Below are 25,051 nucleotides of genomic sequence, written 5' to 3'. Positions count from 1 at the left end.
ATCAAAGGGGGTGGTTTGTGAGGAGATCCAGTTATTAATCACTCTGTGTGGCCCCACTGCTTTCATTTTCTCTGTTCATCTTAAGGCAGAGCTGACCTCTCTGGCACCTTCGTTGATAGTTTGAATGAGAATATCTCCCACAGGCTCAGATGTTTGATTACTTGATCCCCAGTTGGTGGAACTGTTTGGCTAGGTTTAGAAAATGTGGCCTTGCTGGAGGAAGTATATCACTAAAGGCAGGCTTTCAAGTTTCAAAGCCTTGGGCCATTCCAAGTGCACTCTGTTTCACACTTGGGGTTCCAGATGTGCACCTTTGGCTTCCTGCTCCATACTTGCCATACTTGCCAACTGTCGCCATACTTGCCAACTGTCGCCCTCTGGGACTGTAAGCCCAGATAAGCCCTTTCTTCTGTTCAGAGAAGCCTTGTTCATGGTGTTTTATCACAGCAACAGAAAACTAATGAGGACAGGTGGAGTGGGGGAAAGCATGCTATGGAATTGGGTCAATCACCCATACTTGATGGAGAGTGAGGGCTGTGCTGGATTTCACTGGAGCTCTGACCCCTCTCTGATATTCCAAAACATAGCTCCCGTGTTTGTCTTGCAGCCATGTGCCCTCTTCCCCAACCTTAGCTCTTAGCAATTTCCCTTCAGAGTCTCTCTCCTGTTCTTAAACTAACTCTGAAGGCTGATGCCCTGTGTATGTGCATAACCTTTGTGTGGGTTCCTTGATTCAGAAAAACGTTAGGACTTTTGACTCTGCATGCAGTAAGCTCAGACAAGATATTCTCAAGACCATCCTAGTGATACTGCGCTGTGGAATCCTCCTGTCTCGTGTGTGTAAGCCACCTTTCCTCCCAGTGCCGAAGCCTGTGCTAACCGAGCTTTCTTTGTCCTTCATTTTTGACCTTTACCCTACCCCCAGGTGCACTGTGATGTGTTTGCCTGAAGTGTTTTTTCTCATCCTTTGCTCTCGAAAGCTTCTGGGTTTTGTCAGGTTATCTGTTGGGTTCAACGATGTTTGTCATACAAGCCTGACCATCTGAGCTCAGTCCCCAGAGCCCACAGTGGAAGCGGGGAACCGACTCGCAGAAGTTGTCCTCTGACCTCCACGTGTGTGCCATGGCGTGTATGCGCTTCTACTCATAGACGCACACAAGGACAGACACACACCATAAATAAATAAAGCAAGTGTTATTATTTCATGTCATAAGCGCAGGTACTTTATAATGATAGTTAGGTATCTCTACTATCTCCTTGTCCCTTCTGGTATTGCTGCCATTCTCCTTATTTCTGCATAAGCACATATATATGGAGACATACATAATCACATTCACTCTTTCTGGTATTTTAAACTGTTCATTAAATCACCTAGCCAGCAATGAAAGCAAATGAACTAGGAATTCATTCTACTTTCACTTATTTATTTTCCGATAGGCCTCCTCTATGTAGACACACATTTCCTAGAAGGCTGGTAATTAAACTATTGTGTAAAATTAAGCCTAATAAAACTGAAGGATGTTTGCCTACCATGCACTAGGGTCTGGGACCCATCCCCAGCACTACTAAGAAAAAGCTTGGAGGAGTATTGCAGATCTTAATAGACTACCAATAGACTTGGATTGGCATACAGCTTAGATACTGGACAGCTAAAAAATCTTTTCGGCATGTTCCTAACAAGGACTTTTCTTATTGGGAGTGGGGAGCAATGATGAAGATTAAACGTAGGGCCCAGTGCATCTGAGATAAAAGATCTACCATGTAGCTACAGCCCCAGTTCCCACAAGGACTTTAAGAGGGGACCACAGGGATCAAGGGGAACTGTTAGGCTTTGTCCAGAGTTCAGGTAAAGTGGGGCGTCATGGTATGAGGCTTCTGGGGTAGGGATGCTGGGACAGTGACCCACAGTTCAAATGTGTTCTCATTACTACAGCAGATAAGACTGGTGTATAATTTGGGCTCAACATTTGCTCAGAATTCCAAAGATGTTTTCGATTGCTACATTTCATACAGTTCTCTATCTTAAACTGAGACTCATTTGCTGCTGCAAAATATGGTGTTTTCTTCATGAAATACAAATCATATACCACAAATGAAGTCTGCAGCAGTAAAACTCAATGTGTTGCATCGTAAAAAATCTTTTTTAGCCTGGCGGTGGTGGCGCATTCCTTTAATCCCAGCACTCAGGAGGCAGATCCAGGCGGATCTCTGTGAGTTCGAGGCCAGCCTGGACTACCAAGTGAGTTCCAGGAAAGACGCAAAGCTACACAGAGAAACCCTGTCTTGAAAAAAAAACAAAAAAACATAAAAAATCTTTTTTAATGAAATTTTTAAATGATATTTTTATTTTCCTATGTGCATGGGTATTTTACCTGTGTGTGTACCTGTGCTATCATTCCTGTGGAGGTCAGAAGAATGCATCACATTTGTGTTAGTCACCATGTGGGTGCTGGGAACTGCACCTGTGGAGGACATCTAGTGCTCTTCACTACTGAGCTGTCTTCCAGCTCTCATGATAGGACATCTTGATTTGCTGCTGATTATATACCACTGAGGTGTGACAACTGTATTTTATCTCCTAGGAACTGTGGAATTCATTATGGACTCAGAGCACAATTTTTATTTCATGGAGATGAACACAAGGCTACAAGTAGAACATCCCGTCACTGAAATGATCACGGGAACTGACTTGGTGGAGTGGCAGTTCAGGGTAAGAATGTTTTTCCTAGTAAACATCAGTCTTGGGCTATGGATATAGCTTAGTGGTAGAGTGCTTGCTTAGCATGGGTGGTGCATGGTTTCAGTCCCTGGCACTACCAGAAATAAGATCAGTGTTGAGAATACATCATGCTGTGAACTACTTTGGGTATGACTCATTTTTTTGTGGTTAGGATGAGGACAGGAAAATGTAAGATTTAAAAAACAAAAAACAAAAAGCTGGCTAGGCAGTGGTGGCACATACCTTTAATCCCAGGAGGCAGAGGTAGACAGATCTCTGAATTCAAGGCCAGCCTGGTCTACAGAGCAAGTTCCAGGACAGCCAGGACTACACAGAGAAACCCTGTCTTGAAAAACAAACAAACAAACAAACTACATCTGATGCTGCAATGTTACTGGCACTTTAGGAACACCGATTCCAAATTTATCAATTACTTTCATCCCCCGCTTAGGCCCTGGGCTATAGGCAGGTGAGCTGTATCACTGTATCTGGTCCTGATCACAGACCAAGCCTTGTAATCTATCAAGGCAGCAACATTGTGGACCATGTTAGATTTTAGAGGCAAGACATGCTAGCCAGGATGAAATGACCTAAGGGGTTGGGAGTGAAGAGCGAGGGGCATGGTCTTCTAGCAGTAGAGTGATCCATGTAAAGTTCATTTGCAGACTGCTGTCAGCCCATGAGTAAGTGCTCATTTGTAGTAGCCATTCACAGCCAGTGTTCAGAAGGTATTGCAGTTTTTGACACTGTTGATGTATCTAACACACACACACACACACACACACACACACACACACACACACACACACACGATCTGTAACTGTTCTAATAATATGAAAGTAGTAGTATGAATATTCTTGATTTCCAAAGGTTCATTTCATGTACTGAGTCTAAGGTATTTTTTCCATACTTTGATGATTAATTCATGACATTTGGATAACTTTGTCTTCTTAAAACTTCTGTGGACAATATTGTCATGTTTCCTTGGTGAATGATTAGTGGTTCGGATTGAGCCAAAGGATTCTTCAGGGTCTCTCTGTGGCATTGGAAATGAGAAATCCAGGCACAATGAGCTACTAAACATTAATAGTGTCCGAGAAAACTAGCAAGTGTGTTTTTTTCTAGAATCAAGAAGAGGAATTTTTTTTTTTTTCTGAAGCAGTAACCATGTGATCCTATGGGCTGCTTGCAGCTGAAGACACGTCTGAATGTGGCCCAACAAAAAAAAAATTGTAGTTACTTAAAACATTATGAGGGGTTGTTGGTGCTGCTGTTGTTTTAGTTATAACTTCATAGCAAAGTTCTCAGGCATGAACTTAGTAGATGACACCATCATGTTGCATTGTCAAAATGTTGGACACCTAATAGGACTTTAAAATCATGGAGGAACTGTGTTCCTAAGCATTTAGGAATGAGAAGGAAAACCAGGGATGTTTTTTTCTGGCTCTTGGGAAAATGCAGGAGCTTCAGAAAAGGAAGCGAGCTTTCATCATCCAGAGCACATTCCAGAAATGAAGGAACTGGGGCCTGACATGGGGCATGAGGTGCTCTGGAGTCATGCATAGGGAAAGCAGGGGACCTTGACAGTTGATGAGTCGAGAATTGAAGCTTCAGGCCTGCCTCTAGAGTCAGAGACTTCTTAAACAGAGGACTCAGTGGTCCAACAGTTGAGTTCAGGTTACAGCACAGATCGCCAGCAGGACCTGGGGATGCTGGGAAATCTGCAGCTACTTGTGTCTCTCTGAGAATGAAAATGGCACATCATTCCCAACCTGAAGGTGTAGTTAGGACCAGTCTCTCCTGGACTCGGATGGGAAGCCAGTGTCAGAAAAAAAAAAAAAGAAAGAAAAAAAAAAGCCAGTAAAAATAAGTCAGTTTGAAAATGGTCTGTATAACAAGAAATTAGATTATACCCTAGAAGATGCGATGCATGACCAACACTTTTTTCTTTTGCAAGTGAAGACAATTAGAATTCACTAGCTTATCAACAAGAGTTTCATTTTGAAACATAGAAGGAAAGGATGCCAGCAAGGACTTCTGTGGTTCTTACTGTAGCCAGACTTCTGAATACAAAAGCTTGAAAAATTCCCTGGGCAGGGTGAGTGTGGGGACAATGGAGCCCAGGCAGTGTGGGTATGGAGACTGTGGCCTGAAACACCATCAGCACACTTGATTTAGTTATTTCTACTTTGGTTCTGTATTGTGTGCGGTTCCTGACCCTTCTGTTGCAGGTTCTGAGGAATGCTCTCGTCTCTGTTGTGTGCTTACCTTTTCAGTTCAGAATCATATTGTTACTCCTTTCTCCTGTGTCTTCCATGAGTTGTTGTTGCTGTTATTATTATTATTTTAATCTTGGGGGAAAATTGAAGAGAGGAAGTGTCCACATATCCTCTATTACATCAGTTTTCAACCTGTGGGTCGTGACCCCTTTGGCAAACCTCTGTCCCAAAAAATATTTATATTACATTATAACATTACATTATAACAGTAGCAAAACTATAGTTATGAAATAGCACTGAAAATAATTTTATGTGTGGGGGTCACCACAATATGAGGAACTGCATTAAAGGGTCACAGGGTTATGAAGGTTGAGAACCACTGCTCTATTAGCTTTTTCCAAGTCATACTAATTGACGGGTAAAATGTATTAAATTGTATATAAGAGCCAAAACGATAAGTATTATAGTAACAGTGGATGATCATAGCTCTCCATCTTGTGATCTGGGTTACACAAACATCTTGTTCTTCTTTCTGTCTTACTCTGTCACTCACTTGCTGGTGAAAATAGTGTAGATAGGCTGTTCACACTTTCTTCATGGGTGTGAATAATTTCAGATACCGAGTGAAAATATAAAGATAATTGGGGAACTGAGTATTATATTGTAAATGTAAACAGTGTCTTACCAGTAAGAAAGTTAGGTTTTCATGGTATTAAACACTGATTTTTATACTTAGAAATTAGCCTTCAATTAGGCTTTCTCCACTTTAAAACTCTGGAACCCATGGTAATGAACAGATTATCCCCAAGTTGACTCTGCTTAAGGGGATGGACAGCACAGATTTCATTTGACTGCTTTATAGAATCCATACGTCCATTTTCACAGGGTGTAAGCAAGACCACTGACCTGTGAGTCAGTGGTTAGTTAGGGTTAGTAACTCCAACGTGCATTTCCATAAGAAGCTCTATTTTGTTACCAGATTGCAGCAGGAGAGAGGATTCCCTTGAGCCAGGAAGAAATCCCTCTGCAGGGCCACGCCTTTGAGGCTAGAATATATGCAGAAGACCCTGACAATAGCTTCATGCCAGGGGCTGGACCACTGGTTCACCTCTCTACCCCTCAGGCAGACATGTCTACGAGGATTGAAACCGGAGTGCGGCAAGGTAACACTAAGTGAGATCAAAGCTATCGCCGTAATTAAACTCACAATAAGTTACTTTTCTCTAAGATGAGGCCATACTGTGTTGGCCAGACTTAAACTCCTGGGCTCAAGTGAGTGTCCTGCCTTCGCCTGCTAATGAGCTATGATCCATATGTGAACTATGGATCATACCACCATACCCAGATTTAACTGCATTATCATCTCATGTGTGTGTGTGTGTGTGTGTGTGTGTGTGTGTGTGTGTGTGTGTGTGTGTGGTGTTTTACATTTTATTTATTTATTTACTTGGTGGGGTTTGCTGGGTTGCTGTATGTATGCCATGTGTGCATGTAGAGGCCCTGGGACAACACACGGGAATGGTTTTCTTACCTATGGGCACAGAGGACTGAAGGCTTGGAAGCTAAGATGGAAATAAGTTTAATGTGAGTAGGTAGGGCTTTGCCTTGACCTCCACGGAGAGAAAGGGAAAGAAGATAGGCTGAAGAAAGCCGGCCCATGTGTCACTGAAGCACATGAGAAAGCCTTGTTAGATTTTGGAGAAGCTTTTAACTCCACCTGAGCCTTGGTTTCCTGGAAATCAAATTGTGCTGAGGGCACCTGCCATGCAGGAGTTGGTGAGGATGAGTGTGAAGTGATGGGAGGAATGTGTTGTTCTGCCATGCCTCATTCCTGAGTGGTGACATGGACAGTGTTTCTCAATTCCAGGAGATGAAGTCTCGGTGCATTACGACCCCATGATCGCAAAGCTTGTTGTCTGGGCCGCAGATCGCCCGTCAGCCCTGTCGAAACTGAGGTACAGCCTTCATCAGTACAACGTGAGTGAGCCGAGGCCTGTGCCGATACCCTTTCTCGGCAGAGTGATCCTTTGTCTTCCCCAGAGGCTCCTGTTCTCACCTCATTCCTGCATTCCAATGTCAGACACAAAACAGGTCTTCACAAGTCCCCAAGGGCGAGTGTGAGCTGTGAGCACGTCTTTGTCTCAGTTAGGAAGAGAAGGATTGTAGACATAGAGCTGTTAGTGTCAGTGCTACATGCTAGTGAAATCATAGGCATCTGTAAATAAGGCCAACTATAGAAGTGAGTGTACTCAGTTTTCTTTAAAAAATTAATGTAGCTGGAGTTTTCCTGCCTGGCCCACAGTCAGGACAAATCCCTGACACCTGCCAGTCCCACAGCCGCTCAGACCCGACCAAGTAAACACAGAGACTTATATTGCTTACAAACTGTATGGCCGTGGCAGGCTTCTTGCTAACTGTTCTTACAGCTTAAATTAATCCATTTCCATTAATCTATACCTTGCCACATGGCTCGTGGCTTACCGGCATCTTCACATGCTGCTTGTCATGGTGGCGGCTGGCAGTGTCTCTCTGACTCAGCCTTCCACTTCCCAGCTTTATTCTCCTCCTTGTCCCGCCTATACTTCCTGCCTAGCCAATGGCCAACCAGTGTTTTATTTACTGACCAATCAGAGCAACACATTTGACATACAGACCATCCCACAGCAAATTAATACTTATTTTCATCCATTTGACAGTTTATTTTTCTGTATCACATTAATTTTCCTGGTGCAAAAGTCCCAACCCCCTTAATTTCACTTCATAGGAGGATTTATGACACATGATTTTAAAATTATTGGGTGTTATTAATCTGCATCAATTTCCGTGTCTCTCACACTATGATTGTATTTGCTGTCCCCTGAGTGCCCCAGTGTTGAGAAGTCTGTTACCTCCCCTTTGGTGTGTCTTTACCTTATACTGTCTGCTGACTGTCCTCGGTCCTGCTCACTCCTCAGACTCCATTTCCAGTTGTTGTGTTTCGAGCAGGACACTTGGATGTCCTCTGTCCCCTTGGGCAGCCTCAGTCTCTGTTGCAGCCTCTGGGGGGCGGGGGCTTCAACTATTTTCTCTCACTGTCCCCAGAGCCTGTGTCAGACCCTGGCACCTGAAACTGCTCAGTAAGGGAAATAAGGAATGGATGATAGAGTGAATGAATGCATGAACCCAAAGCCACAGTCACCTTTATCTTTAATCCTCTTATTATTGCTTTTTGAGAGGAGGTGATTAGGATTGATGATATTCCTTTTTTTAAAAATTTTTATATCCATGTATAAACTTTGGATTTTAGTGTTGGAAGGAAGTTTCTTCCAAGCTGTTTATTCTTGTTCCCTCTCCAGTATCACAATCCTGCCTGCATTTGCAGTCATCCTATTTTGTGGAATGTTCTAAATAACAATCTTTGATCTCTTGAAAATAAATTCCATGTCTATTTTTGACATTCATCATTTTCCTAACCTAAGCCAATTAAATGTTTAACCTGAGCCAATTAAACACCCTGCTGTAGCACATCCTACACCCTGTTTCTCTTGTTAAGCTGGATTTTGAAGTGTAAGTCCAGATATGCAATGATAAATCTGGTGACAGCTGAGTGTGACCCTTCTCCACGTGACACCTCAGTGGGTCATAGAGCAGATGCTTTTCTGAATATATTGTTTTCCCCACTCAGCAGGACCCGGGTTTGCTTTTCTTCCTAGATTGTCGGCTTGCGCACCAATGTGGACTTCCTGCTCCGGCTGTCTGGCCACCCAGAGTTCGAAGCTGGAAATGTGCACACTGACTTCATCGCTCAGCACCACAAGACACTCCTACCCACCCACAGCATCATAGCCAAAGAGGCTGTATGCCAGGCAGCTTTGGGGCTCATCCTCCAAGAGAAAGAGATGACCAGCACTTTCAGACTTCACACACAAGGTACAGAGCACACTTTTCTTCCCTTGCTATAGTCTCTGAATCAGCAAGAAACATGCTTCTCTTTCTGTGTGTCTTTCTTGCCTTTTCTGCTTCCACTGACTGATCCTATTATATGCAGATATTTTTCAGTGTGGAAAAGAACTCTGGAAAAGAACTCTTCATGTATCACAAGTGCATCATAAGCATAAGTACATACATCAGAAGTGCACATATAAGCACTACTGAACTCAGTAAATGTAGCTCGAACAATGCCCTAACATTGCAGAAATTGCTCTCTTTCTAACTGAACACTGGTTCTTTCTGTATCTTGTGCTGATCCCTGTTGACTCTGCATTCAGCACTCCGGGTGGTTTGCTCCATTGTACCCACTGTACCTACAACAAAGCCCTTGGTCTCCCAGTCTAGAACACTGGAGATCCAGATTGCTTTGAGCTAGCCGTGTTTCATTACTGAGTTTCTTCTTCCTCTTTTTCCATCCCATAATTAAATTTCTGTCTGGATAGAGATTTCGGTCCTTCAGGGTGTCAGAGGATATGCTGTGGAAGGATCTGTTCTGGTTGCCACATGCTTTCCTCCTCCAGCATGCTCTGATGGTTTCCCAACCTTTTCCTGGCAACTAGTTGCCTCATAGGATGGTGTATTATAGCTTCAGTCAGCTCTGCATTGAAAGGTCCCCCACCCCCTCCCCCCACTGCCCCCAAACTAATACAAAATCTGCATTCTCTAACTTGCTCCCAGTATTTACTCAAGATAATGTTGAACATTGGATTAAACATAATTTTAAGTCTCTTTCTCTTTTATTATTAGAATTATTATATTAAATTTTTGTTTTTAGTTTATTTTTATTTATGTGTATGAGTGTTTTGCCTGTATCTGAGCCTGTGCTCTGTATATATACAGTGCCTGTCAAGGCCAGAAGAGGGACCCTAGGACTGGACTCAGGGATGGTTGTAAACCTCCATCTAGCTGGGAATCCCACCTAGGTTGTTGGGAAGAGCAGCTGCTGCTGCAGACCGCTAAGCCATCTCTTTAGCCCTGGGATTGTTAAATGTTCTTGCCTCCTATAGGATTCTGTTGTTAGCATCTTTGATTTTAGATGTTTTCAAATCATTATATTGAAAGCTTAAAGAATGCAACTATGTCTTTAGATTTGTTTGCTCTATTCTCACTTTGCTCCTTTACTTTTTAAATTTATAAGTATCACACTTACAGGCTCCACACTAGATGGCTTCAGCTTAGTTACACCACTGTCTGTGGGTTGTATCCAGCAGAGCATGCACACCTCAGCACATAGAGCTGAGCCAGTGACACAGAGACCCAGTGAAAGGAAAACAATGAATGTTAGAGACTGGGGCAGGGTGGGGACCTCTGTGCCACCAGAGGACAAGAGCTGACTTATAAATAATCAGATTCTTCCAGAGAAGCTGGGACTTGTCATATGAAAGTCTCTGAGATATAAGTCAGAGTAGCTACCTTAAATTTAAAATAGTAAGAACAGAGCTGCCAATTGAGGACCTGTGGTTTAGATTTGCTTTTGTAGAGTACACTTGGGAGCTTGATACTTGTAATTTTGTTGTTGCATTTTAAATTTTTTCTAGATCTATTCTCTCCGTTTTCATTCAGCAGTGGGAGAAGACTGAATATCTCTTACACCAGAAACATGACTCTGAGAAGTGGTAAAAGTGGTAAGTAATATTTCATTACAAGAGAAATATAGAGTGTAGAAACATAGCACAAAAACACTTCTAGCCTGGTCATGCTCAGTCAGCTGTGAGATTTTAAATAGCCAGTGGAGTTGATTGGCAGGGTCCTGGGGTTAATGGTGTACATTCTCTCCCTACTTCTGTGCTTTTAAGTATTCTGAAAATATGCCATAAGACATACCTACAAACAACTGAAGTGAAATGTGACAAAGTATTAGTGAGGAGACCAGGGTCTGATCTGAGGCAAGGCCTTTCTCCTCAGCTCTTTGTACTTTTTTATTGCTCTGCAGGCTTTCTGCTCTAAGAACATCGCTTTTAGATAAGAAAACAGTGTTCAAAACTGTGAGGGACAGAGAGTCACCCACTGTTCAGGCAGTGCCTTGAGATCCATGTGGACTGGGTCACTGAAGAGCTGTTGTTCAGTCTATGTCTCATCATATGAGTGTTTATCTTCACCACAACTTAATGAGGGGAACGAAGGGAGTCCCGGCTCATGTGTGGATGCTGACGCTGAAGCCCAGAAGTAGGGTAACTTACCGAAGGCCAGGCAGGGCAGAGCATCATGGGTGCCCACTCCTTTTGATACTGACTCCATGCTTTTCCTAACTCTTTTGGGTTGGGTAGTTTGGTGTTTATTTTCTAACTGTGTACTAGTTTAAGAAGGCTCAAAGACTAACTTACTTTAACTAAAGTTAGAAGACAGTGGCACCTAAGCCAGAAGAAGGTGGTTAATAAATCATGACCAGCCAGGATACAGAGGATCTTAATCCTGTGATAGCCAGTCACCATCCCTTCTGCTAGAGGACAGTGTACATGAGAAGCCAGAGTAGGTGAAGTATGCAGGATATGAGGATGTGAGGTATCCTTGAGCTATGGCAGCTCTCATAAAAAGCAGGCGAGTTGGCTAGAGCAGCTCCCTGCCAGCAGATCAGTCTCCCTCTTCTCTGAGGAGAGCAGGACCTTTTGACTCTAGATATCATAGACATCATTACAGTGTAGCAAATACTTCCTTCACAAAGCAATTGCATTGTGACCATTATGTCACCCTCAGCCTAGGTGGACATTGCTAGAACTATACTGGGTGATCTCCAAGCCTTCACAAAGAAAGTTTGCAAACACCCCTCCACTCTACAGCATAACTGGTGTTATTCCTGCATCTTGGGTTAGAGTGTTTACTCATATCATCCTAAAAAGCAGCCTCTAAAATCTGAGGATGTCTTGTGAGCAGCTCCTGCATGCTGACTGCAAACATCAGTGAGGAAAATTGCAGTGACCTTTGCAACCTAAATTAAACAGACAAATCATATATTCCGCTGTAATTCATATGAGCCAGCTGTGCTATTTGGCATGGGTCTTCATTAAATCACTGAGTAGTATTTTGAATTATGCTGAATTTTATTAGAATTAAAAATGTTTTAATTTAAAAATGATTAAGTATGTAATTGAAAAGCCAACATGATTGCTATTCACTATATACTTTTACCACTATTCCACAAAGATAATCTGATTCTGAATGTAACTCACTGGAAACGTTCTAAGGAGTCCTTGAAAACTGCTAATGGACAGTGGCCAGGAGAGTATCCCAGACAGGAAGCCCCAAATATCTATGAATCTAAAGTAGAACCAATTTTCAGTTTTCTTTAATGACAGTGACCAAGTGTTTCAATGCTATGTTTATGACCTGAATTTTTATATATTATTTTGTTACTGTTGGCCATGTTTCTCAGAACCCTGTGTTGGCTCTCAATAATAATGATAATAGCTTACATTTATTGAATGTTTTCAGATACAGTATTAAACATTTTCCAGAGATTATCTCATTTGCATTTTAGAACAGGCCAATAAGATTCATGCTATTACTAGTGCCACATTTATTATCAACAACTAATCTTTCTTAGCCAAGGACAAAGCTCAGATGTCAGTCATTTTCCAAAGGTCATAGAAAAATAATTCAATCCAGGGTTCGACCCCACACCCTGAGGAATATATACTTATATAACACTATACCCTGAGGAATATATACTTATATAACACTATATAACCTTGCCACGCCTTGTTAAATGTATAACAAGCTGTTTAAGATTCTCTGGTGGGAAACAAAAGAAACTGGGGGAGGGAATAACAATTTCACTCTGTGGAATTATAATCAAACCTTTACTATAATTCTGCTTGCTTTCATGTCACTTAAACACTCTTAATATTTTGTAATGGAAAGAAAAATGATGTGGTGTAATTGGAAGCATTTAAAAATTTAGAGCATGCTTATAATATGTAGGGTGGAGAATTTTCACCCACCCAGTGTAAAGCTTTTGAAAACAGTTATGCTGATAGATGTTGAGAAAAGTAAGTTAGTTTCTTGTGTGTGTGTGTGTGTATGCCTAAGATTCTGCCATTAGGAAGTGTATATGGTTGGAATGTGGGTGTTGTAGTACTTGAAGGTGCAGGCCATGGGGTTATTGGACTTTATTTGTAAACAGTTTCAACTTTGCAGGGTTTTTTTAAGAGAAAATTGCTCATGAACTGGGATGAAGAGAGAATCCTAACTGTTTTATAGATAGAAGTCTATTAATGTTCAAAAGAGTGAGTTCAAAGACCTACCACTGTGAACCTGGTGTAAATAAGTGTACACCACTGTGATGTGAGGAAATGGGGAAGTAGGAGCCATGAGCAAAGAGGCAGCGTATGGGAGTGTCAGCTGGTCCATTTTCCAGTTTGCTTAGAGCTGAGTCACACATAGAGGATAGGTATAAAACAAAGCTGAGAGTTTTGGACTCTACATGTTATGAACATGCTTTAAGTTTTTTAGGAGAAAATGCCTCCGATTACACCAGATCAATTTTCTTTCCATTACAAAACATTAAGAGTGTTTAAGTGACATGAAAGCAAGCAGAATTATAGTAAAGGTTTGATTATAACTCCACAGAGTGAAATTGTTATTCCCCCCACTCCAGTTTCTTTTGTTTCCCACCAGAGAATCTTAAACAGCTTGTGATACATGTAACAAGGCGTGGCAATTTAGCAGGGTGTAGTGTTATGTCAGTATACATTCCTCAGGGTGTGGGGTCGAACTCTGGCTTGAATTATTTTTGTAATTAAAAATTCCTGGTAATTACAAATTCCCAGGACAGTAATTTGAATATGGAAATGAAAGGGTTGAGATGGGAAGCAGGGAGGGCCCAGAAGATGCCTTGAGAGCCAGTCAGCCTAGGTCAGGAAGAACATCAGGAAGGCAAGGAGGAGACTCATAGGACAGGTTTTGGAAGGAAAGAAATGTTATTAACATGTGCAGCTCTAGTCACAAAAATGTCATTGCTAACATTCCCATGCCTGCTTAGTGGCCAGACAATGAAGGGACACAGACAGAGTGACTTAGCCAAGACCGCAGAGGCGATCAGATGGGAGGTTGGCTCTCAAGCCAGACCTTCTCTTTGCCAGTTGATCGCATATTCTGCACTATCACTATAACCTTTCATGTGCAGGTGAAAATATATAAAATACTAAAAGTACATTTTCAAAAGAGAAAGGTTTGCCAATCTACCTGTGCTGAGCCTGGTCAGAGGCTGCTAAGGAAAACATTGTATCCCCTGGAGTTAAGATGGTGCCTTTTCTGGCAATACCAGAGTAACTTATTGTTGAGAGGGGGAATTTCATCCTCTCCATTGTTTACATAATGTTTTCTCTTTTTTTTCTTCTTCTTCAATTTTCCCTTATTCCATAAAGATATAGTCATAGCTGTGACGTATAACCATGATGGGTCATATGACATGCAGGTAAGCCTTGTTGGTTCTGGTCTTTATCTCAGAGCCAAATCCTATCTTTCTCCTACTGAGTAGGGTTGGTTTTTCCTTCTCAGGTTTTCCTTAAGCCTTTGACCATTGTGACTGTAATGAGAATGCCATGTGCTTTTATTTCAGAGCAGTTTGAGGGACTCACCCCTGTATTGTTTCTAACCTGTTTATTCAGTTTGGCTATGATTTCCTTAAGCATAAAAACTTAGCAAAAAGAATAACCTTGAATTAAATAGCTAATAAGCCCCTCAGGTATGTGCACACATTTCACCAAAATAGCAGCACTCAGATTTTTGAGATTAGGAACCCAATACACATTTAAAAATTATTGAGAGGTCAGATGTGCAAAGAGCTATTAGAAAATTTAAGAAAATTAGGTGTACAGCTTAATGGCACAGATGTTGTATAACCATTGCCACCACCCATCAACAGATAAAACAAAAGCTTTCCTATCTTTTTCCTGTAGTTTTTGACAACTTCCATCATAAATACAATGTTTTGTGAACACCTCTTCCATTGCCTTCGCCTATTCCCCACCTCCACCCCACCCTCCAACACTTCCTTCTTCCCAACTAGTCCCCCCCAACTGTCACGTCTTTGTTTTAATCCACTGAGTTAGTTAGGGTTGCTTGTATAAGCATGGGTAGGGAGCTATTTGCTAGAGGCAACTCACAGCTGCTTACACCACTAAAGGAAATGATACCCCTTCCCCAGCAACCATTAACTGCCAATGGCCCCTCTCCCCGCTCCTCCTCTTTCTCCATTGGTAGACCTGGGGCCTCAGAGGCCCCTCCCCATCCATGATAAAATGTTAAAGAGACCAGTCTTGTGCAGGTACGGCTGTTGGAAAAATGCCACTAGGAACCGGTACACAGAGAGTGCTTCAAAGTTGTTTAATTGTGTGTGTGTGTGTGTGTGTGTGTGTGTGTGTGTGTGTGTGTGTCCAAAAGTAGAATTGCTGCATCATGCAGTGATTCTGTTTTTCATTTTTGAGGAAGTGCCATGCTGTTCCCTGAAGCAGCTGTAGCATTTGCATTCTCACCAGTAGTACACAGGACTGTTTCTGCATCCCGGCCATAGTACTTGTGGGTTCCCCCTCTGTTTAATAACAACCATCCTAATAGGTGGCAGTGGTCAGGCACTGAAGCTCTAATTTGTTAAGGATGGTGGCTTCTTCTTTTGTGTGTGTGTGTGTGTGTGTGTGTGTGTGTGTGTGTGTGTGTGTGTGTGTACTTGCTGGCCACTGGTATGTCTTCTTGGGAGAAATTTCTCTCTGCAACCTTTGCCTATCTGTATTTTAATCCAGTTATTTTGTTGTTGCTGTTGAGTTGTAGGAAAACTAGAAAAAATATAAAATCTAATATCAAGTACCCATTACATTAGCCATCATAAGTGCTATATTCTCACAGGTCCAGTGGCTTCTACAGAATTCTCCTCCATACTTATGGGGGAAAATGTTTTAAAAGGTAGATAGCATCTTGGTCCTATTATGAAAACAGTTTAATTTTGCAGGTTCTCTAAATGGCTGTTGGAAAACTCAAGGAATCTAAGTCATTGTCACTCCAGGGTAAAGCTTAGGCTAGCCTTTAATTAAAAGAAGTCTGTTGGCAAAATGAAATGCTAAGAAGGTTCTTATTGTTATTTATTCATTTGGGGATGTCTCACTCATGAGTCTAGAGCCTGTGTGGAAGTCCGAGAACAATTCACAGGAGTCAGTTCTCTGTTTCCTGTGAGTCCTAGGAATCAAACATGAAACTCAGGCCATTAGGTGTGGTAGCAGACACCATTCACCGGGCCATCTTGCCTAGCTCCTTAAGAGGATGTTAAAATGTAGGAATTCAGCTACAAGTTCAGTAAATATATCACATTTAATATGAACTGAAGGATTTCCAATTCTGAATGGATTTACCGGTTACATGTGGTAGAATTCCCAGCACTTTGAGGCCCGGCAGTTTTCTCTGTCTGTGCTTCAGTCAGCCATGGGAAGTCACCCACTTTGGATACGTGCACTATGTTTCCTTCATATTGGCCTCTGGTTTGGGGACCTTTTCTTGTTCCTTGATGACTAGTAAATTGACAGTTGCCCTGGTTGGCTCATGGGAATAAATGTGTTTTTGTTAATTTTTAGACAAAACTTTTATACCCTGAGATTTCACAGATATTCAAATAGCTGTTTTAGTAGCTTGGAAGGTGGAGTCAATGTCATGTTTAACTTAAGGGAGATGAGAACAAATACAAATTCCACCATGTAACCTACGTCACTTTAGCCCCAGCAGCATATTTGTGAAGAATAGATACAGATTCTATACTAATATGATAGGAATTGGAAAGAAAAACATAGATTAAATGGATTTTCTGTGTGAGGGAAATTTTCTCTTGCATGTATATTCAAGAAAACACTCTTTAAAACAGGAAAATGTGTCCTTTTACCAGCTCCCTTGAGACATCATAAGTTGTCTTCTGACACAGCCCCTGAGGGCAAGACAACTGTGACTAGTCCCCAGCTCGTCTGTTCTTTCAAATCACAACCAGAGCCCATGGAGTCAGTCAGCCCTGTGTGTTGCTGAGATAAAGGAAGTGCCCTCTGTGCGGGTCCAGTTTCATTCTGTTTCATGGCTGACCTTGGCACAGGAAAACTGCATTTAACTTAAGAACTCGGGAATGAGTACCAGCATGTAATATAGCCAGGGGAATTGAATCATTTTGTCTGGTTTCTGTTAATTTAGTTGTATTTTGAATTATGTGTATCTAGAGGGTGGAGTGTGTGCAATTGGGTGAAGTTACCTAAAGAGACCAGAAAAGGTCATCGGATCCCCCTGAGCTGGAGTTACAGGCAGTTGTGAGGTGCTTGACATGGGTGCAGGGAACCGAACTCAGGTCCCGTAGGAGCAGCGTGCTCTTCACGGCTGAGCCATCTCTCTAGCCCTTGATGTGTTCTTTTATTTGACATGTTTATGTTATTCTTTCCACTTTTAAATGAACTTTCATCTGCATTATGCTGATAGGAATAACATATATAGTTTTTTTTTTCTTCTAATTATCGTACTGGTATATGTATCTAAATTGTCTGGTTAGGAATCTGGGGGCGGGGGTTCTGCATGGTTCCTTGAAAAATATACCTTTGAAACTGCTAATGATGAAGACATTTTGACTTTATTAACTCTACATAGTCATTCATTTTAAAGCCTTTTTTCCCCCCAGATTGAAAATCAGACCTTCCGAGTCCTTGGTGACCTTTGCAATGAGGGAGGCTGTACCTACCTGAAGTCTTCTGTTGACGGAGTAGCCAGTAAATCCAAGTTCGTCATCCTCGACAACACCATCTACCTGTTTTCCATGGTGATGTCTCACTCTTGTCTTGTTTTGATGAGGTTTCAGTCTGCTGCTCAAGCTGGGCTAGGACTCATGGAAATCCTCCTGCTGTAGTTTCCCGAGTTCTAGGATTGGGTGTAGGCTACCATGTCTGGGTTTGATGATAGCCCTCTTGGGGTTTGGGATGGAACTGATTAACCAGAAGCATTTCACTGATAGGCCCACTTCCTTCAGCCACTGAGATCATGTTCGCCCAGTTTCCCTCTCCACATGTCTTTGCCACAGTCCTACCTTTCTAGTTCTATTCATCTATTTTGTTCCCGCAGATTCTCATTGTTACACATGACAGTTTTCTTCTTAGAATTCAGAAATGAAGCTTGCCCTCTCCTTGTGAGAGGCTCTGCTCTTGGCGTGGGCATTCCCCCATACTGTACCCAGACCCATCCCTGTGTCACTTGGAATCCTGGGGTTGGGAACAAGGTGACCACAGGAGAGCAGTCTGGATCAGATGCTTGTGGCAATAGGAAAGTGGATGGGGTTAGTGGCAGTGACTTGGCACTCAGAAGAGAGCCAGGGCGAGCTTGGCTTGGCCTTGGTTCAGAGCCTGATGACCAGTGAGCCCTCAGCTCCTGGGCAATGGAGAGAACTGTCCATCAGAGAGATGGGGCCATATCAAGACCACGGTGTTTATGGGGAAATGGCTTTAGTAACTGCACTATGCCTAAAGTCAAGGACAGTGCAGCTTTCCCAGTAGCTCTCTTCTGCAGCCAACCATTGCTATAACAGCGCCAGGCTGAGAGGCAGGCCGTGGAGGGGCAAACAGCTCTGGAGGGTAAAGCTGTCCTGGATCAAGCCCTGGCCCTGCCACCCGGCAGCTGTATGACCTTGTACAGTTAAACTTTCCAGGCTCTGGTTCTGCCATCTATAACCTTGACTAGTTAGCAGACTTACTTTATAGAATCGAGAATTAATAGCATAGTGTGTATGTAAGTGTAAAGTTCTTACTGTAGATTATGTTCTCCACAGTAAAGATGCCACTAAAAATCACTTCCAGAAAGCGAACATCCTGTCACTTACAGTCCTGTCCTTTAATTCTTAATCTCTGACCAGGCATCTATACCATGACCTCTGTGTCATGGGAGATGAGACTGATCGAGGCTTAGTAGCCTCTTAAGATCACTAAGCTTCATCAGAACCTGGGTGTCAGTAGTGACTAATAGTCACTACTAGCATGAATCAATCCCTTGGGTGTCCTACTGAACATAAAGAGATGAGATGCTGGTCCGATGTTCACTGTTTTGTATAGGAAGGAAGTATTGAAATTGGCATTCCAGCACCCAAGTACTTGGCCTCAGCGAGCTCAGAAGGAACTCAGGGTGGTACCATCGCTCCTATGACTGGAACCATTGAAAAGGTAACTAGGGGGCATCTGTGCAATGATGTCCGAAATGGCTCGTAAATGTCCTTTTGGAGCTTGGTGTACCCTTTCTTTGTATATCCTTTCCAAAATCTCCTAAATTTTGCTCATTGGAAAGCAGTGACTTCAAGAAAATAAGAAGAGTGAAATATAATGGTTCAACTTTCAATGTACATAACTACCAGTTTTTGATAAAGATTAGTGGGCTTTTGTATGGGGGTGTGTATGTGTATGTGTGTGCTACATGCATGAGCCTGAGTTCAAATCCAGAGCCCCATACATGTTGAGAACCCTACACCTGAGCTCCACCCCAAGACTGCTGGGGCGGGTTGCTTATTTGTTTTTAATTTTAATTTTATGTATGTGTGGAGGTGTTTTGCCTGTTTGCATGTCTGCTACACATGTGTGCAGTGCCCACAGAGGCCAGAAGAAGGTTTCAGAGCCCCTGGAACTGGAGTTAGAGACAGTTGTGGGCTGCCATGTGGGTGCTCTGGAAGAGCACCCAGCGCTCTAACCGTTGAGCCATCTCTGCAGCTCTGAGGCCGCTATTTTGAAGGGAAGAGTTTACTCCATGGTACAGTGTGTCCTGCCTGGTTCCGTGAGCCTGTGATGTCAGCCTCGTGGCCGATTGGGGCCTGAGGGTCACCTGAATTTGAGGCCAGCCTGGGCAACAAACACAGCAAGACTCTGTCATAACAAAAGAAAGAAGTACAGCTAACACCATCTAGGAGCATGGCTCAGTGGAGGAGCATGGCTCAGTGGAGGAGCATGTGCTTAGCATTCCCGGGGACTTGGCTTCAATCCCCGGTGCCAGAGAAAAGAAAGAGGGGAGCTAGGAGGGGTGAATCAAGGCCGAATCAGTGCATTTTTTCCTCTTTAAGTGTCATGTTTCCCAGGCTGCTCTTGAATCCTGGGCCAGTGATCCTCCTCTCTCAGCTTCTCGGGTGCCACAAACCCCAACTCAGAATGTATTTTTAAGAAGGAAAATTTTGTCATGAAATAATGACATAATTGCCTATGTGTTAAAATGAGTTTGGAAGGCTGGTTGGGGACCCACGTGGCTCAGGGTGGGGTGCAGGTTGGAGAGGAAGTTGTTTTTGTGGCTTTGAGACAGGGTTTCAGTGGGTAGCCAGGCTGGCCTCAGACTTAGAGCGCTTGTCTTGCCCTTCCTCCGAGTGAGGAAATTACAAGCACACACTTCCACACCCAGCAAACCACGTGATCTGATACAGTCTAAGGATGCAGTCGGGGCACTCACTTGACTGCTGCTTGGCACTCACTTCCATACACATGAAACTACGTAAGTTTATTCTTCATGGTTCTGGAGGTTGGGAAAATCTTGGATCATGTGACTAGTGAGTTTGCTTCTTGGTATCACAGTGGACAGACCGTCTTCTCCTCCTAGTGTCCCCACATGTCAAAGGGCACAGGACCTCTCTTGGGCTTTCTTGGTGACAGTACAGATCCCTGGTGACCTAATTAATCACCTTCGAGAAACCCTAGCTCCAAACCTTGGGTTTACTATTTCAACATGAATTTCAGCAGGATACAGACATTCACATGGTAGCACAAGACGATCTAATTTCTTTGGGGTAGATATCTGGTCTCCCCAATACATTAAGTCATACCAATTCCATTGTGGCTGGAGATGTGGCTGTGACAGAAAATCTTCTTCACATACGGTGAAGTTCTGGGTTCATTCACCAGCACTGCAAAAAGTAAAACTCAGCTGTATATTCTTAGAACAAAAAAAAAAAGAGGAAAAGAATTATTTAGTCTCCCACTGTTCTCTGGTGTGTGAGCTGACAGAGTTAGATCTGCCTTTAGCTTGGTCAGTCTCTATTCACACCAGCCTTCCACAGTGAGGGATGCCTGCAGAGAATAGTCATCTTACATCTGAAGATGGACACACAGTGGCTTTGTGAGACTGTACTGAAGAAGCGTCACCAAGGACTGGGTGATCTTTGGAGCATCCAGAGATGCTTGTTGCTTATGACTGTGAGGGCTAACTCCCTGCTGGTGTCTTTATAGACTGTTCGGTAGCTGTATTAACTAAGAAGACAGTTAGTCTGCATCAGCTCATTAGTCTGGTAGAACTGGAGAGAGGGACGGACATCCTTTTCTCACATGAGGACTAGTTACACACTTGTAACACAGACTCAACATTTTGAAAGGCCATCATAAGCAACTCCCAAACTAGAAAACTAGTCAAGAGCCTCATCCTCCACCCTGTATGAGACATTAACAGATATCCGTCCTTCCCTGCATCATTTATATGTATACATTTCCCTGTACCAGACGTCAGGTCTGTCCTGATTATATTCATGAAAAACGAAACAGTACAAAGTTATGTAAAATCCATTCATCTGAGTCAAGCAAAGCTAGGTCACAGCCTAAAGAGACTAAGCACATACACTCAACAGTGCTAGCAGTGCTAGGTGGACCTGGCAGAGTCCAGTTTCCCTGGTACATCTGTCCTCGGCAAATAACCCCGACATGTAGGCCTGTGCTCCTGTTCCATTTGTTCACATAGCAGCTCTGTGAACAAGAAGGATTTGTGTTTCAACGCATCCCTCAATCTCTAGGTGTTTGTGAAAGCTGGAGACAGAGTAAAAGCCGGAGACTCTCTGATGGTTATGATCGCCATGAAGATGGAGGTATGTGAAATCCCAAGTTCAGTTGCCCAGTAAGCCTTGGCAGCAACCCAGCCTAGCTGTGCTTTGCTTTATTTGATGGGTTAATAACATTTAAAATACTGAGAGTCATGAGCTGTCTCTAAGTATTAATTGCAAAAGCTAAAGCAACCATCCTTATGGTAAATTCATTTTCATCTTGTGAAGCCATACCTGCCATTCTGAACATACTGAAATTATCATCAGCAGTATCGCAGCCGAACACTCGCTGTGGCTATTTCCTAAAGCTGAATTAAGGATGACAGGTGTCAGACTGTAGGCCAGCAGCTCCTGGCTCTCCCAAATGCTACTTTCACTTTGGAAGCTTTGTAGACCTGCCTCCCAGTTGAACTGGGCCCTCCAGCAGGAAGGCCACGTTGTAATGCTGGGGTTGATCCCAGGGCTCCGTGCAGCTAGGTGGCCACACTCATGGCACCCCAAGTCCTAGTCCTTCACATAAGCTTCCCACATGCAAGTGTGCTGTAAAACCTGGTTGAGATTGCTCATTAGACAGGAGCTTCCCACTCTCGTCCTTGATAGTGTTACTGCTCAGTACTGACTCTTCTCAACTGTGAAAGTGTCTCCATTTTCTCTGTGGATGGCAATGTGTGTGAACAAACAAACTGAGAAACCATAAAGCATTGAAGGCATTAGCTGTTTTTTCATTTTTGTCTGCCTCTCATGGCTTGGTGTGGGCATGGCCCTTAATAGCATGACTACCATTGTTGTTTATGTCCCTACAGCATACCATAAAAGCTCCAAAGGACGGCAGGATAAAAAAGGTGTTCTTCAGAGAAGGGGCCCAGGCCAACAGACATGCACCTTTAGTGGAGTTTGAGGAGGAATCTGACTAATTCGAGTTGTAATGAACTGTGTCCATCAAAGAAAGCAGCTGCCCAGCATCTTACCTACCTGGATACAGCAAGTGCCTCTTGAATTTCTAGGTCCCAGGAAGAGGAACTTTATTAAATAAATGGTCATGTGATTGTAAAACCCTTTCATACTTACAAATTATCTCAAAAGATTTCGTAGAAATAAAACTGAGTTGTATTTTTTTTTTTAGAAACTATTGTTTGCCTTAGATCTTGTATGTTTACTCTTTTAGAAGTAGGGTAGAAGGCAGCTTGATTAAGAGAGAAGTTAAAAGGAAAAGTCATATAAGTGAGTGGCTTTCCAGTTCCCCCTGATGAAAATACAGTGACATACTTCAGAGGCAGGGGTCCCAGAGCTGAACTCAACCACGGGTCACTTAATTATTTTAAGACACAAGTGTCACTTGTTTCTAGTCCTTGTGTTTGGAAAGTTTCTCTTTAGCTTCTTCTGCCTTTATTGTACTTGCAGGCAGCCTGGGAAGCCCTGAGTGAGTGACGTCTTGACTGAATGTGTCCTGTTGATCTGGGCACGGCCATGTCAAGGATCTTAGCCTTAGACCCAAGGAAAATGGCACCCCACCCACCCCCACCCTGAGATTCCCCTTTCGGGGTGAGGCTCAGGGGAATTTTGAACAAAGCCTTCCTCTGTTTTCTGTGCAGATATTGATATTGTGTGCAAACATTATCCACCATAGCTTTCTACCCCCAGGATGTTTACAGCCTGCTCTCCTGCAGAGACCACTCCTACTAAGATTAGCGAACCTGTGGCCTCGACCCAGCTGTATACCATAAACGCTGCCTCCTTGTTTACCTGTATACGATAACCTCGCCTCCTTGCTCAACTCTATGTAATTAACACTCTGAGCATCCAAGGTGATGTGATTTCTCCATGGATGGAGAGTCCAGTCCATCTAGTTCCAGTCTTTTCTGGTGTCTTTGGTGCTTGTATTTTCTTCATTCCCTTACCACCCCAATCAGGTCTGTCCCTGGAGGTGTGCTGGCCATGGCAGTACTGCACTCGCTAAGTGGACATCTTAAAAAGCGTTTGTATCATACTCGGATGTTACTTTTCTTTAATTTGGATAAATTAAAAAAAATGGTTTTGCACAAATTGGCTAGAGGGCCAAGGAGATGGATGGCAGAGTGATTCAGGTGCCTACACAAAAGCAAGAGGACTGGAATTCGGATTCGGAGTGCCCTGAAAATGCCAGGCAAGCATGCCATCTTGCCTACAATTCCACCCTCAGAAGGTGGAGACTGAATCTTTGGTATGAGCTGGCTAGCAAGACTAGCCATAGCAGTGAGCTCTGAGTTTGGTTGAGAGACCTGGCCTCACAGTGAGGAGGAAGCACAATTGAGGAAGACCCGGACATCAACTTCAGGCCTCTACACGTGGCTGACACGAAGGAATGGGGACTGAATAGAGAGGAGGTCTGAGAAGGGAAGGAGGAGGGCTGGGGGTTCAGCAAACTTCTGTGGAGTCCTAGGGAATGGAATTAGGGCTGGAGGAGAGGCATCTGCAAACACTCGGATACAGGGCTGGGTGTTATGGAGGGTGAGGATTGCCTGGTCAATCATCTAATCGGAAGTGGGCATAATCATGTCAGAATTTCCAAACCCTATGCCCTGGATGTCAAGGGAGTGGTTCCAAAGGCAGCATTGTCAACGGTGGCAGACAGTCAGGAGTGTGGGTCTCCCATGGTCTGATTATCTGCCCTAGTTAGGATGTTCATTCATTCATCAAGGTAACATCTCCTGGATGTGATTGAAGGTGAAATCTGGCTGGTGTGGAAATGGGTGTTTCAGTGAAAGCTTTGTGAGCAGGTGTGACCACGGTAAGATTCACTAAGGAAAACCCAGGGGGTAGAGGGTTTAGACGAAGAAGTGTGAGGCGGCAGCAGCAGCGCCTAACCGGACAGTGAACTGGTGTTGTCCTGTGCCTGAGCAGATTTGCACAACTAGAGGAGAGATGCCAAGGTGTGCAATGGAGGCTGAGGAAAAATACTGCCATGAAGTGAGAAATTGGTGAGGAGTGATTATGTAGAATTACTTTTTTAGCAAGGAACCTCCCTGACTCCATTTTGAAGGCAGGAGTCATTATACTGTATTTTAAAAAATAAGTTTCTATTTACTATGAGAGTTGAGTTGCTTTCTGGTTCCTGGAACCTGACCCATGACCTTGATTTGTTTTTGAGAATACCCTTACTCTCCTTGACCCCTCCCTAATCACATGGGTGACCACATGATGTTCTTTTAAAGATTTTTTTTTATTTGCTTATGGCCCCATTGTCTCCCTTCTGTAAAACTACTTGTGATGTTACTTCTTAAAAGGGGCCCAAGAGATGGATTTGGTGCTGCTCTCTCTAACCTGACTTCGGAGGCAGTTGTTGGCCAGCTCTTGGGTACACCCCAATAAAAATCAAGTTTGCTTCAAATTTGG

At 43.2% G+C, this 25,051-nt stretch overlaps 1 protein-coding gene across 4 annotated transcripts in view; it reads left to right on the top strand.

Annotated features, from left to right (window-relative positions):
* Positions 1-25,051, top strand: part of Mccc1 (methylcrotonyl-CoA carboxylase subunit 1) — a 48,589-nt gene extending 23,538 nt beyond the window's left edge. For 3 of the 4 annotated variants that reach the window (XM_052730239.1, XM_052730241.1, XM_052730240.1), the window contains exons 10-19: positions 2,583-2,710; positions 5,918-6,101; positions 6,806-6,915; positions 8,631-8,847; positions 10,446-10,532; positions 14,271-14,320; positions 17,540-17,677; positions 18,957-19,064; positions 21,653-21,724; positions 22,483-25,051. In XM_052730239.1, the coding sequence (XP_052586199.1) occupies positions 2,583-2,710; positions 5,918-6,101; positions 6,806-6,915; positions 8,631-8,847; positions 10,446-10,532; positions 14,271-14,320; positions 17,540-17,677; positions 18,957-19,064; positions 21,653-21,724; positions 22,483-22,593 (1,205 nt within the window). In that variant the 3' untranslated portion in view covers positions 22,594-25,051. Of the gene's footprint in view, positions 1-2,582; positions 2,711-5,917; positions 6,102-6,805; positions 6,916-8,630; positions 8,848-10,445; positions 10,533-14,270; positions 14,321-17,523; positions 17,678-18,956; positions 19,065-21,652; positions 21,725-22,482 lie in introns of those variants that run through there. The other variant, XM_052730242.1, reaches the window with a different exon arrangement.

This window comes from Peromyscus californicus, unplaced genomic scaffold, assembly GCF_007827085.1.
Source record: "Peromyscus californicus insignis strain IS unplaced genomic scaffold, ASM782708v3 Scaffold_9__1_contigs__length_137607984, whole genome shotgun sequence".
Classification (NCBI taxonomy): domain Eukaryota; kingdom Metazoa; phylum Chordata; class Mammalia; order Rodentia; family Cricetidae; genus Peromyscus; species Peromyscus californicus.
This window is presented reverse-complemented; position numbering and strand designations above follow the sequence as displayed.